The sequence below is a fragment of the Cnephaeus nilssonii genome (assembly GCF_951640355.1).
Source record: "Cnephaeus nilssonii genome assembly, chromosome: 1".
NCBI lineage: Eukaryota > Metazoa > Chordata > Mammalia > Chiroptera > Vespertilionidae > Cnephaeus > Cnephaeus nilssonii.
In genome coordinates this window covers 80,149,215-80,164,457 of record NC_137072.1, presented here as the reverse complement: position 1 = coordinate 80,164,457, position 15,243 = coordinate 80,149,215, and the positions used below count along the sequence as shown (strand labels likewise).

At 32.6% G+C, this 15,243-nt stretch overlaps 1 protein-coding gene across 9 annotated transcripts in view; it reads left to right on the top strand.

Moving 5' to 3' along the window:
- ADGRL3 (adhesion G protein-coupled receptor L3) overlaps positions 1-15,243 on the top strand; it is a 761,705-nt gene that overhangs the window by 702,746 nt on the left and 43,716 nt on the right. For all 9 annotated transcript variants that reach the window (XM_079770921.1, XM_079770928.1, XM_079770927.1 and 6 more), the window contains one exon: positions 12,972-13,140. In XM_079770921.1, coding sequence (XP_079627047.1) covers positions 12,972-13,140 — 169 coding nt within the window. The remainder of the gene's footprint in view (positions 1-12,971; positions 13,141-15,243) is intronic.

Below are 15,243 nucleotides of genomic sequence, written 5' to 3'. Positions count from 1 at the left end.
GGGAAGAAGGGATATGGTGGAAACTTGGATTAGATTAAGAAATGTACAAAGAAATGTGAGAATAAATGGAAGGAATAACCTGTAATCAAATATTTTCTTACTATTTTCTCACTGTTAATTGCCATCTTGGTCAATAACGTCCTACCCAGATCCCCTAGTTGGGTGACAACACTACTTACACTCTGCCTTAGATGCATACTTGTTAACCCCCAAAATTCTAAAAAATAGCAAGATATTGTAGCTCAGGCTCTAATATTAAAGGTCATAAATAGATCATCCCTGATTGGCAAATTAAGGTCATAAGCTACTCACGCAGACTAAAAACTTAACTTGCTCTGGATGCCCCAATTCCAAGGGAATACGGCATTTAAGTAAAAACAACAAAAAGGTAACACTTTTCAGACCTTAACTTTTCTCATTCTCCTATTTTCTAGAAGTGCTTTCTAATAGAAGTGTTACTTTGTTATAAAATATTATTTTCTTTACCTCATATTAAAATTGGTGAAAGCAAGTAAGTCATAGTTACTTTACCGAAAAGACTATGTATTAAATCATTGGACTTGTAATTAGAAAGTGCAGACAGTATAGTGGAAAGTTAGGTGTCTTGAGCTGCTCAATCCAGACTTGAAAATTTCCTAATCTAATTTTCTCTTGGCTGAGTACCAATTGTTGGTTTTTCCCCACTACATATAATTATGTATTTTTTTTAAAAGGTCTGTCTTCAAAGGCCCTGGTAATTTATAAATGTGCTATTTCGGTATACATTCTAGAATCATGTGGAAATTGAGATTTTAAAAGACACGTCAATGTACTAACACAAAATTCCTCTCAATTCTGGAACTTAGATTGACAGTCTAAGGTTATAATTTAAAACTTTTTAATTATGCGATTAAGTAAACAAGCCATGAGCATAAAAAAGTAAAAAATTTATCAGCACAAGAGTTGACATTAATGGATATTAATATATTACATATAGCAAGATGTGAGTAAAAAAATGGCACATTTCTCTGTCATAGTCATTGTCAATGCAGTTCTCTGATTTTTCTGCCCTCTTTGAAGTTATCACATATTGTTCCATTAGCTGTAGAAAAGTTTCTAAAATTGCCAGATCTGTCATCATGCAATATATTGAAACAGCAAATATGCAACATCTCACTTAATACTCACAAGAGCTCTGCTAGTAAAATTATTATGCCCATTTGTTTCTACTAGATTTTCTCTTTTTTGAGTGTTTTCATTTTTTTTCCTGTTAGCTTTCCTGTACTTTTTTCCCCTTTTACTTGCTGATAAACAATTTGAATGCTTTTGTCATTGCATACATCTTCTCCCAGAGTGTCATATTTCTGTTAATTTTTTTCTTTGTTACAGGGAAATATATGAATTTAAATCATCAACATTTCCCTCTAGGTATATGTTTTTGAGGTCTTTTAACAATCCTTTTTAAAGTAGGAGTAAAAAATATTTCCCCTTTATTTCATTTTATTTCTATTACTTTCTTTTATTTGTCTTAGAGTTTTACAATTCACTTTAAGAACTTTAATCTCTTTGGAAGACATTTTGTTTTCTTTATATAATGAGACAAATTTCCAACATCATTTGCTAAATAATATATCCTTTTTCTCCAGATCTGTGCTGCCATGCTATCCTCTATGGAATTTGTTTCTGCACACTCTCTTCTGTTCCATGGACATAGACTTTATTCCTCTACTATTACCACATTATTACCAGAATATGTTTAATATCTGGTAGAATAAGTCCTTCCATTTTGATTGTCTCTTTCAAAATTGCATTATACTCATGGACTTTTACTATTCTTTCACATAAATTTCAGAATCTGTTGTTAAACTTCTTCTGATATATTTATCATTATGGGATAAATCTTAATCCTGATGTTTATGTACCATTTTATGATTCTATTTAGCAGCTTATATAGGATTTTTATTAAGTTCTTAGGCAAAATATTCTTATATTTTATTTTATTCTCTTAAACTATACTTATATGGTAATCTCATAAATTGTTTTTCTTCTTTTCTATTTAGTCCTAACCTATATGAGGAAAGAATTATTTGTTACTTGAATATTAAAAAGCATATTGTAAAATGTATTGAGGCTGGGGACTTGGGAGGATGTAGCAGCAGATAGATATGTACCGCATGCATATTTTATTATTGATTTCTAATTTAATTTCATTCATCGGAGTATATATTCTGATTGATGCTATTTCTCAGTACTTTATTGAGGCTGCCCTTTGGCCTAAAATGTGATTAATTTAAGATTTGTTATTTTGCTATTTAGAGCTTTGTTTGTTTGTTTTTTATTAACCCTCACCTGAGGATATTTTTTCCATTGCTTTTTCAAAGAGAGTAGAGGGGAGGGAGGGAGGGAAAAAGGAGAGAGAGGGGAAGAGAGAGAGAGAGAAACATTGATGTGAGAGAGACACACGGACTGGTTACCTGCCGCACGCTCCCCGTCTTGGTTGGGGAGTGAATTCCAACCCAGGTACATGGTGTTGACCAGGAATTGAACCTGCCTTTGGTGCAATGGATGATGCTCTATTTCACATACTGACCAGGACTAGAGCTTTTTATATATCAACAAAACTGAATTTATTTATTATATTGCTTAAGTTTTCTATAACATTTCTTAATTTTTCTCATGCAATATTACATTGACATTCATAGCAACAAATGTAATTAGGAACAGTGATATCTCACAGGGCTTCTGTATTAAAACCAGACTTGAAATAGAGATCTTGGGTCATTAATGAGGCCTAATCATTGTCCAAGGAACTAGCTTTTGTGCACCATCTATGCAAGGTGACTTCTTTACAGTGGACTTTCGCTGTTCATCTGAATGATAGATTCAAGAATTCAGAGTTCACTTCAATAGCTCTTACCAATTGATGATAACCTAAGGGTTATAGACTAATCTTTTCTTAGTTCCATTCAACCCTAAAAAGATGCTAGTGAGATTACTTTATTCATTCTGGAGGTGAGTAAACTAAGGCTTATGAAGGTTGAGGTTTTTCCCCCAAAATTAAATGAAATGTGTCTGCTTCCAGTTGTGTTTCAGGGCATCCCTTGGTTCCATTTACTGGAATCTTTAGTAAGTACTGACATGTTTTAAATACTCAGTCATGCTCTTTTATGTTTTAGTTATTCTTATAAGTAGTTTATAATAAGGTGTTTATTCACAGATGGGCTATGATGAATGTTTTTGTTACAAGTTGTGGAAACGAGAGGTGATGATACCATATGGTATGAGAAAGATTTTAACAGCAGTTCAACCTGTCAAAGCACATTCAGCAAAATTACGAAAAAAGTTATTAACTTTCTGACTTGTTTTTCTAAATGTAAAAGTTTGTGCATCTTCTAAGTTGAAAAAATAAATCATGAAAGAATGTAATATATTCGTTAAAGTACATCAACTCCCTGCATTCCAATGACCCCGTTTTATCAGTTCTGTAGTCATGTGTTCTAAAGAAAGTGTCAGTGAATTCTGAGACTTGATGTAAGTCTATAAAATACTGGCCTGATAATAGTGAGCCAGGAATTATTGTGATTCTGATTATAAGTACTAATAAGTAAAATATATCAACATGTTGCTAATATTTTATAGATTTTGAAACGTTATTGATTAAAGTCAGAGTTTTCTTTGATCATATGATAAAATATTTTGAAAAGAAATACAACTTTTTTCTTTATATAGACATATTGCCAGTTATTTCATATTTTTATTCAAGGTTTCAAATGTTCAAAAACTCATAAGAAAAACATTAATGAAGTTCAATTTTAGAACATTTATCTCTTAATGAATTTTAATGAACTGTTACTGTATGATATGATGTCTTCTTTCCCCCCTTACTTTATGGTCAAATGATTACATTTACAGAAACATTGCAGTAACTTAGTGGGCTTTTTGACACTGAGGGTACACTGTATTTATGAATTAAATTTAGATTTTTCATGTACTAGTAATCCAGAAAACCATGGGTTTCTAATTTAATGTTCATTGGGAATCTGGGTATACCTCATTTCAATTGAGAATGTAAAAATTCATAGCATTTACTAAACTTAAAGAAATCTTACAATGAAACATTATATAATCTGAGGCTTTTTAAATGTAAATATTAAAGATCATTTGAGAAAGAGGCAGACTCCCTTTTCCTCCTTGGACTTCTACTTGATATATGAAGTTCCAACACACTTAAAAGGAAACCTAATCAGAGGGTGTTTGTATTTTCCCCTATAGTCGCTTTCTAAGGTCAGAAGATCAGTATACAATATTGATTGTAATAGCAAATAATTCTATAGTACTTTTGTATATTAAATTTGTGTGTATTTGCTTATTTTTGTGTGTGTTCACGAAAGGCGCAAGCCCTTTTACTGAATATACACAACAGCTCTATGAAGAAAGTTCTCTATTCATCCTCATTTCACAAAGGAGGAATCTGAGGCTCAGAGCGGTTAAATATTATCCCAAGGTTGCAGAGTTAGTAAAACGCTCAGCTGGCATTAAAGCTCAGACAGGCTGATTCAGAAGTCCATAAATGCAGTTACTATGATAAACTATTTTCAGATATTAATATTAATAATCGTAAAGTGATATTACTTGCTTGCAACATCAGATTCTAAAATTGTATATCTTATTTTCATGAAACCTACCAATTCATTTTATAATATATGGAGGTACTAAATTATAATAAGTTTGTAGCTGTCTATGTAAAATATAATAACTCATTATTCATTTTTAATTGGTACCTTTTTATATATAAATTAGTTCTTTATCCATATTTTTTGAGTCATAAAAACTTGCATAACATTGAATTGTGGAGATAATATAATTAAAGTTTTATCAGTCATTGATTTAATATTTATTGATTCTGATTTATTATACTCAATTCTGCCTAATTTCAGATATCCAGTTCATCAGCAGTATGAAATCTGTGATTAAAAATTTAATATTGGTGTGTGCTCTCAAATATGCAATATTATTATCGGGACATTGAGGCATTGGAATGAGAATGTTTGTAATATATTTTGTCATTTTTATTTATTTGCTTCATTTTATTCTCTTAATAAATTTCATATGAACAAAATGTAGCAATATATAGCTTTTAGTACTAATATTTAATATCAATAAAATCCAGAGTTGAAATATAATCATCTTCTCTGTTGCTTATAATTTTTACATTCATGTTACGATTTTCATATTTTTCTAAGAATTTTTAATATATTTAATATTTAGTGATTTAAGCATATGACTGTAGTGAAACATAATTCACATTTTCCTCAGCAATGCTGAATTACATTCCAAATGACTTTTCCTTTTAATCTTCTTATAGTGGTTAAAAAGGAGAGAAGGTGGAAAATAATAATGTAATTTTAGGGTGATATAGTCCCAGTAATATAAAATACATTTGAAAGAAATATAAAGCAGTCAGGATTTCTATCATGTTGCTAATTGAACATTTTCCTCACAGTGAGGTGCAAACATAAAATTTTTTGATTTTTTTCTTTGATCATTACTCCTATAGCTGTACTATCCTAAATATCTCTTAACCACTGGGCAGCAAATTTCTTAATGCTACCTTAGCTGTTGCTACTTTGCCAGTCTATTCTGATTAGTAAATGCCTGACCAACTTGAAACTTGAATAACATCCATTAAAACACCCTTTCTCCATTGCCTGCTGAAATTTGTGGTTGGAGGATTAGTGTAAGTAAGGTGTATCTTTCCTTCCTCTTTCCTCTGTTTCAGATATTCTGTGACCTTTGCAATACTAAAGGGCCTTGTCTTTACTCTCCCAGACCCCTGGGTTGGTAGTATGGCAAAGCAAGGTCTCAGAGATAACTTCTAAGTGAAGTCTATTAACTTGAGTTGCTTCTGACTCCTTTTAGGATAGGGTTAACTGAATCCTCTTAGTCCTCAGGTTGGGAGGCTCATTACCTATTGAGGGGCAATAGGAAAAGCCCCCTCAACATACAGATAGATAAGTATTTATTGCCTTTTTTCCTTCTTTGAAGACTAAAGAGTAATTTTTATCTTGAGAAGCTCACCCATATTACCTTTATCATTCTTTTTTTTTTCTTTATTGATTAAGGTGTTACATATGTGTCCTTATCCCCCCATTACCCCACCACCGCCACCACCTCCCACTCATGCCCTCACCCCCCTGTTGTCTGTGTCCATTGGTTAGGCTTATCTTTGGTTGATCTCTCCCCCTTACCCCCACCCTCCCCTACCTTCCCTCTGAGGTTTGACGGTCTGATCGATGCTTCTCTGTCTCTGGATCTGTTTTTGTTCATCAGTTTATGTTGTTCATTATATTCCATAAATGAGTGAGATCATGTAATATTTACCTTTCTCCGACTGGCTTATTTTGCTTAGCATAATGCTCTCCAGGTCCATCCATGCTGTTGCAAATGGTAAGAATTCCTTCTGTTTTACCGCAGCGTAGTATTCCATTCTGTAGATGTACCACAGTTTTTTAACCCACTCATCTGCTGATGGGCCTTTATCATTCTTACCCATACCAAATTCAAGGGAAATGTCTTTATCTCTTTGATATAATTCATTTTGTACCAGGAAAAGTAAATTCAGCTGCATAGTGAAGCTGGAAATATTTGTATACTAATTGATATATATCATGATAGCTCTTTCTTGCTCTTCAACAAACTAGTCAGCTAATTCCCAAGCAATTCCAGAGGATCCCAGAATGTATTAATCTTGAAGTTGATGGGATCAACAAATCTGCTGTAGCCAGAAGCCATTCACTTTCCTTCACCTGTTGTGACTCATCAGTGACCAGGTCTTTTGGCTTGAGGATTAAATATGCAAATATACCTTTCATTACCTCATCTTTCTTCACACCAAACCTTACCCATCTCACTTTTTTTTTACCCATCTTATTATTTTTACCCATTTTGCTATACTATCTAGATATAATAGAAAGGAAATGTAATAAAAAAAATTTTAAACCATTTAAAATAACATGTCTCCTTTATAATAAATATTAGATTTAGAAAAACAATAGTTTAACTCTTAAAGTTAGAGAAAGTATATTGTATAACAAACTCGTTCCTGTCCCTTTATCAACTGTCAATATTGATATGCTATACTATGAGTCTTTACATCATAGCATTAATTTATGAATTAATATTTTAGTCAAGAAATCTATTCTCTTAAAGATGTATTTTGAACTATGCTTCCATGGGGAGTAGATGTTAATAGCCCTTTTTTGTGCTTTTGAATTGTTATAAAATATGTAAATATATGCATAATTATTATCTATGCAGAGACCCATAGAATTTTTAATTTTCATTCTAATGGTCACTTTTAAATAAAGTATGTGACATTAACATTTAAATAAAGTTATTAATTTTAGATGTTAGTAATAATAAAATGTTTCACAAAAGAAAAAATGTATTTGCCAAAGAAGACACTGTTTTATTTGTTTCTTCAAAATTGTATGACAGGTTACTTTATTTTCAGCAAATTACCCATTATAAATTATAATATGTGAGTTCCTGTTATCATCTGCTAAGAACATCTTAGGCCTTTGTGTCAATATTTTTATAAAATCTTTAAAAAGCTGAAGTAAAAATGGTTTAGTCATATATCCTGGAATGAGATTTTGTTTCTTTCAACCCGTATTGGTAAATCAGAATGAAAATTACTTAGCTTGATAAACTAGTTTCATAGGTAGATGTTTCTTTTTTAGAATTAAAATAATGAATAAAGAGTGTATAGCTTTGCCAGCATAACTGGTGGCAAAATTACAATCAATTTAATTTGGATTTGTTGGAGAGATATTATAAAGGTAGATTCTCTAAGCCAATAAAATATCTGACAAAATGATGGAAGGCTCTGACATATTATGGATAATCTTTCGTGATCTCCAGATTTTGAACCATTGTATATTATTTATGTCACTCTGGAAGTAATATTAATGAATGGCTCTTTTCCATTAGCATGAATATTTATATTGAATATAAATAATTGGGGATTTTATATAGCTAAAAGATAAAATTAAATGCTTTATTAATTATTACAGGCTAAGCGACTGTAAAAAATACTCTAAAATATAGCACCTTAACCTTATTTTATAAGACTTAAGAAGAAGGTGGTCTAAATCTAACATGGTGGCTCCACATCAATGAACAGTTTCAATTGATAGGTCTGAGGCTCTGCTGTCACTTTCTTCTAGCAAAAGGGGAGGGGAAAAGTGACAAGGGAAGCCCCGTTCCAGTCCTTTAATTAGCATGCCCCAGAAATGTCACAATTCACTTCTCTTCACATCCCAGTGGACACCACTTATACACATGGCTATAGCCAACTGTAGGTGGAGGTGGATTTACAATATTTGTTATTGACGGGTACAACTGGATGATCCCCACAATTGCCAACAGAAACTGCTGAATTGCACCCAGATATCTCTCTTTTTGATTTTTACATTAAAGGTAAAACACCTCACTGTGCAAGCATTGTATTCTATTTTTTGAAACATTTACATAGCTTAATACAGATTTGTAAGCCATTTTGGCATGTATTCCTATATGCTAACTTCTGTAAATTTCTTTGCTTGACATTGTACTATACAAATTAAGGTAGAAAGAGCCATTCCAATCATGAACTTGTCATCACAGATGGGATATACTGATGCGATGAGAATGCATGTAATGGAATAAATAGCACGTTATTTTCTATAACTTTTCAGTGTTACTACAGGCACAGTTCACAACTGTTCAATATGATCAATTCTTAGAAACACTTCTCTCTATATATTTCATACCTCCATGGCATTATTTAAATATCTCTTGGAATTTCACTTTCTTGCCTAAATGTTTTGTTTAGTGTCCTAGTCCAGCACTGTCCATTAGAAATTTCTGAGGACAATATGGCAGCTATGGAAGCTTTTGAATAATTGTAATGTGCCTAGTGTGACTCAGATCAAAACCTTAAACTTTATTTCATTTTAATGAGATAAACCCATGTGGCCAGTACTTGCCATATTAGACAATAGAGTCACTGCCTGTGCCATCACAAACTCATTTCCACCACATCTCTTTTACTGCATAATAATACTAAAATGTTCTCAAATGGATTTAGATACTCAACATTTATTATTTGGTGCTTTATTCTTTGGGGGAGAAATTCTCTATTTTCAGTGCGACTGTAGCTTTAAAAACATAATCACTATTAATATTTACTGAACACAGCACATATGTGTCAGGCACTGTTCTAGCACTTTATGTATAATATATCATTTCATCATCACAAGAAAGTTAGATGATGATTATCACCATTCTGTAGATGCATAAACTGACAAAACCATTGGTTGAAATGTTGCCTAGATCAACTAGCTGGTAAGTGGCTGAGCTAGGGTGTAAATCCCAGGCAAAATGGCTTCAAATCTCTAGCTCTCACTCCATTCTTTACTGTTTCATTTTTCTGGAGAGGGAGGTTTTCATCAGTAGTCCTCTTTATTCAAAATGCATCACAGTTGAGGCCTTTCTAAAAGCTTATTTGTATATGCATAATATCAGAAGCTATTGCCTCTGGCAAGAGGTATGAGAAAAGAGCAGATAATTTTTCTTCCTTTTCTCTCTCAATGCACTGAGCAGCATCTGTGTTTGTAAAAAGATGATCCTCAATGTTCCTTATCTTTACTAATCTAGCACTGGGGTCTTAATTTATCAGAATGATAATAAATTAGTAAACATAAGTAATAATGAACAGGTGCTGTATGTTTGCTCCTATTACCACACAAGATTATTCAAGATTTTTTCTTGGTGAACTAACAGAAAGAATTCTAAAGTAGTCAGGATCAATTATTTTCAAAGGGCTGTAATGTTCAGATTTAACACAGGTCAGTTATCTGCAAATTAAAATTACTTATTAGTAGGTGCATACTGTCCATAATGAAGTAATCTTACCTACCAATATTACAGAATAAGGATACCTTTAGGTGACACGGAATCTCTCATTTTAAGTATGCCCCTAAGCCTTTTTCAGATTGCTCATAAGATTTCTCATTCTCTAGAGAAATGTGATCTCTAAGAAATAAATGTCTCTGTCAAGTCACAAGTAATATGAGCACAGGATGAAAAAAAATGGATTTTTTTCGTCTCATAAGGGATATTACAGTTTTGTAAAATTGACTTTACTCCTTGTTATTTAAGCTCTCATGGTCATTTTAGGATTTACCTTTTGGATATAAAGGGAAAGTTATGATGCCTCTTAGGGAGGTGGGGGACAGAGGCCTTTGGGGACCAGGCGGATATTTTTTCATATGAAATTCTTTGTCATAAAATGCTAATGTTGGTGTTCTTGTCTTTATGTCTATGCATTCTTTAGCTATGAGGATAACAGACCCTTCATCAAGTAAGAATGACCTGAATGGCTGATAAATCCCATTTATCAGTGTGGTCCCATGAACCAGCTGTCAGATCTGTACTGAAAATTCATTAGAGCTTCTGTCATTCACATAGAGGCAGAAGAGCAAACTGTGCAGGAAAAAAAAAAAAACAACTCAGGCATACAACTTCTTTGCAGAATTCACATGCTGCAGGTGTACTGCCAAAAAAAAAAAAAAAAAATCTGCTTCACCTCTTTTAATTGGACATCCTGTGAATTCCGAGCCACAGTAATAGAAACTCATGTGGCACAGGCTCTTGATAGCTCTCCCTTCATTGTGAAGTGCTCCTCTGTACTGTCCGTCCCCATTTCTGTTGTTTGGTTGGACATCATTCATCTGAAATTGCTTTGCGATTTGGTAGCATATCTTTAACATGATCTATGGGTATGAAACTACCCAATTGCAACCGATATTAATGACTTTCTATTTTAACTGTCCAAAAAGGGAAACAATGCCTCCTTGAAAAATTAAATTTTACATTTGCCATATTATCTCTTTCAGTTTGACCCATGTCACTTGATTCATGATCTCGTTTTTTTTTATAAATAGAGTTTTTAAATTTCTGAAGCAAAGCTACAAGTCTGTACTCATCAAATAAAAGTGAACATAAATGTTCATATTTGGGCTTTTTTCATTAGAACATTTTTAAAATTGCATGCCCTGCAACACTCGCCATAAGATTGGCAACCTCTTGGTGACCTTGTTCCGGACTTTCAGTTTGTTCTTCTGGTGAAGAGTCCTTTGTTTTCATTTTCTCCAATGCCATTTCACTTATTTCTTCATGCTCTTGCTTATTTTTTTTTTCTTTAGAAATTGGGCTCATTGCAGTTTTATATTATTAACTGTTGGGCCCATAATGTGTTTTCTAGTGGATAATAGCTGATTTGAGTATTTTATCCTATCATTTTATTTCTAAATCTAAGTAGCATTTTGCCTGATTTAATGGCAATTCGTCCCATTTTTCCTTTTTCCAATGTCTGTAGAAGCTGAGAGTTTACCTTGAAAGTTCCCATATCTGGGTCTAAATTGTAGATTAAAATATAAATGTCTAAGATGTTTTCTAAACCATATAAGCATGCCACATACAATTGCAAGCTTCCTTTAGATATTCTTTATTTAAGAATGTTAATGCTAAATAGCTCCTTAATTATAAAGGCATCATGGCATATTTTATAGTAAAGCACATTTAATGAAAAAAAAGAATGTTAATGTTTTAATTAACACATGTTAAATTTAGTGGATCTTTAAATCTGAAGTATAGTGGCTCATGTTGTAAAAAAAAAAAAGGTAAATGTTTGAGATCAATTTGAATAAGACTTAAATCATATTTGACTACTTTGGGACCATATCTTTCTTAAGATGTAGTTCTCTGAAAAGTTCATTAGACCAAACTTCAGCTTATGGCAAACATATGTGATTTTTTACCCCTTCATTTTGCAAAGTTTTAATCCCAGTAAATAGTTCTTTCGTAGTGTAAGTGGAGGATAGCAGTCTGGTGAAAAGAACTATTAGGGCGCCCTATTTAAGGAAGGTGTGCTGCTGGGAAAGGGAAGAGAGGGTTAATTCATGAGTGTACAGCGATATAGACTGAGTTGGTCCTATTCTCCTATGTTCGTAGAGAGGAGTTGAGAATGATTACATTTTCAGTTATTGGATTCCTATCTATTGGAAGTACTCATTCTATGCTGATAGTAAATGCATAACACATAAGCACAAATATATGGACTTTGGCTACCCATTGATTAGTATTGTGAATGGCAGCTTGAAGGAAACTAGGGGAATGGAGTGAGACTGAGAATTTGTCTTTCATTCTAGCCTACTTTGTTCATACCACTCCATCCCCATTCTCAGCTTCATTTTTCTCCCTTGAGTTCACAGACACTTCAAAGAGATGAAGGTGCCTGAGCCTTTGAGCTTCTGTTCAACAAAGCTGCCAATTGCCTGATTTCTGAAATCTAGTCCAATGTAATGTAGAATATATATTAAATATATATACTGTATACCTACATACATGCTAATAGAACTTTTAAAATTCATACATGTATTCCATATACTGGTTCTTTCTAATAATAGTTCTGTTTTTATCAGTAAACACTAAAAATTTTATGGAAAAAGAGGAAATATGGAAAAATGGGGTAAAAGTATATCAGATGTAGCACTAATGGAAAGAGTCCAATCAAACAGATGTTGTTATACCAATGAGACCAGTGAAGACTATCATAGCTTTATAGACTTTTTTCTCCCTTGCCATTCATAATTACATCTCCATGTCATTTACCTATGTGCTGCAAATACATGAAAAATCTAATAGTGCAAGTCTGCTTTTGCTTAAATGAATTTCTGTGTTCATAACATTTTCATGTATTAACTCCTCAAACTTGAAAAATCGTTATCTCCATAAAAATCTTAAAGTACTTATACCACCTGTCTTGCATTTTCTGTCAATAAAACTTTCTGTAACATTTTTTCAGTGTCAGTTTTCTTGATATGATATGATTGTGTTCATTAAAAACCAATTATTTAATAACCCTTAATGTTTTCTTCTCTCTACAGGTCATGGGTTATAGGTGCAATAGCTCTGCTCTGCCTGCTAGGATTGACCTGGGCCTTTGGACTCATGTATATTAATGAAAGCACAGTCATCATGGCATATCTCTTCACTATTTTCAATTCTCTACAAGGAATGTTTATATTCATTTTCCATTGTGTTCTACAAAAGAAGGTAAGCTAGAATTCTCTATTTAAGAATAAATGGCCTATATCTTAGGATGGCAAAGCAACCATAACAAAAATCATTCTTGATATGTTTTCCTCTAAGAAGTATGTTACTTTATTGATTTAATTTTTTAAATAGTAAAGACAAAATATAAGCACAATAGTTGGTGAATGTGTTTAACTGAAAAAAAAAATCGAAATGTAGTTTGATTTGGACACTGCACAAAATTTTATTCTTGTAGACTGGAACTTATATTTCTGTTTTTTTCAATAAAAACTAATATTTTTATTGGCAGGTACATGAAATTTGTATCATAGGCAGTAACTTTTCTAAGATGTTATGGAGGTATGGTATATGTATACATACACACATTATGTATATATGTGTACATATAAATGTCATGGCATAGAAAATATATATTTTTTAGTTTCTTTAAAAACTAGTTTTTATGTACTAGAAAATATAAATTTATAAACATTTCATGATAAAATAATATGTATATATTTTTAAATATATTTTTATTATTTCAGAGAGGGAGAGGGAACGAGAGAGAGAAACATCAATGATGAAAGAGAATCATTGATCAGCTGCATCCTGCACGCCCCCTACTGGGGATCAAGCCCACAACCTGGGCATGAGTCCTTGTCTGGAATCAAATCCAGGACCCTCAGTCCACAGGCCAGTGCTCTACCCACTGAGCCAATCTTGCTAGGGCATATTTATATTTTTTAATGAATGATGTAGTACTTAGTAATGGTCTCTGTACTTCTTTTCTCTAAAAACATATTTTATAAAATCTAGGAGTCAGATGATTAGGATGCAATATTTAATTTTATATTGATCAACTTTGTGATTTTTTTTTCACATCTACGAGGACCTAAAATATTGATTTCCAAAATTAATTTTAGCAACTAAATACGTTTGTTAAATTTTTTTAACCTCAATATTGATGATCTCATCTTTACTCTTTAACTCTATTAAAAATGTGATATTTGACCTGGCCAGTGTAGATTGATCAGTGGATAGAGCATCGGCCTGCATATTGAAGGGTCACAGGTTCAATTCCTGGTCAAGGGCAAGTACCTGGGTTGCAGGTTCAATCCCTGACCCTGGTTCGGGCTTATGAAGGAGGCAACCAATCAATGTGTTTCTCTCACATCGATGTCACTCTCTCTCTTTCTCTCTCTTTTCTTCCCCCCCCCCCTCCTCCATCCCTTCCACTCTTTCTAAAAACCAATGGGGAAAAAAATATTCCTCAGGTGAAGATTTCTTTTAAAAAATGGTATTTATAGTTTTGAGCACATAGTTAAGACTGTCTGGGTCTGAATCCTAGTTACTCCTTTTAAAGCTTCTGTGACTTTGGGCAAGGTAATTAACCTGTCATGCCCCAGTTTCCTCATGTGTAACATGAGGTAATAATTATGAGATATTGAGAGGTGGGCCTGAAAGTGAAATGGCAAAATGTGAATATTTTTTTTCTAAGAAAGAGATAATACCTAAAATGTTTCTTTAGAAAATAAAGAGCAAAAATATCTCTCTCTTTAAATTTTTCATTTGAGAGACTGATGGGATGTAAAACAAAAATTGAGAAGGGTGTCTGCAAATACACATCACTGATATAACTAGAAATTGAGTTTGCTATCCAGGTAGAGATATTAAACCTCACAATCCAAATCTAAGTCTAGAGTTTTTAATATATTTAACTTATTTAACATTGAAATTTTCAAAACATATGTCAAGCTCGATTTCATGATTCATTAGAACAGAGTTTAGCAAACTGCAGCTCTTTGGCCAAATTTATTAAGCTGCCTTTAATATTTTACAGCCCATCAACCAAAAAATGACTTTTACATTTTAAGTGGTTATATTTAAAATTTAAAATAAGTGTGTGACAACATTCTTAGTTTTGCCTCTTGGGTTACAAAGCTTAAAATACTGATTGCCTGGCCCTTCATGAATAAAATAGTCAAATCCCTGTATATAAACATACTTTTATGATTTATAATAATATATAAAAGCATATTGTTCTTTCAACCATTCTGTGTTTGAAATTTTTAAATTTTTGTGGCATTTTTATTGGTATCAAGAACATGGCCCAAATCAGAGAAC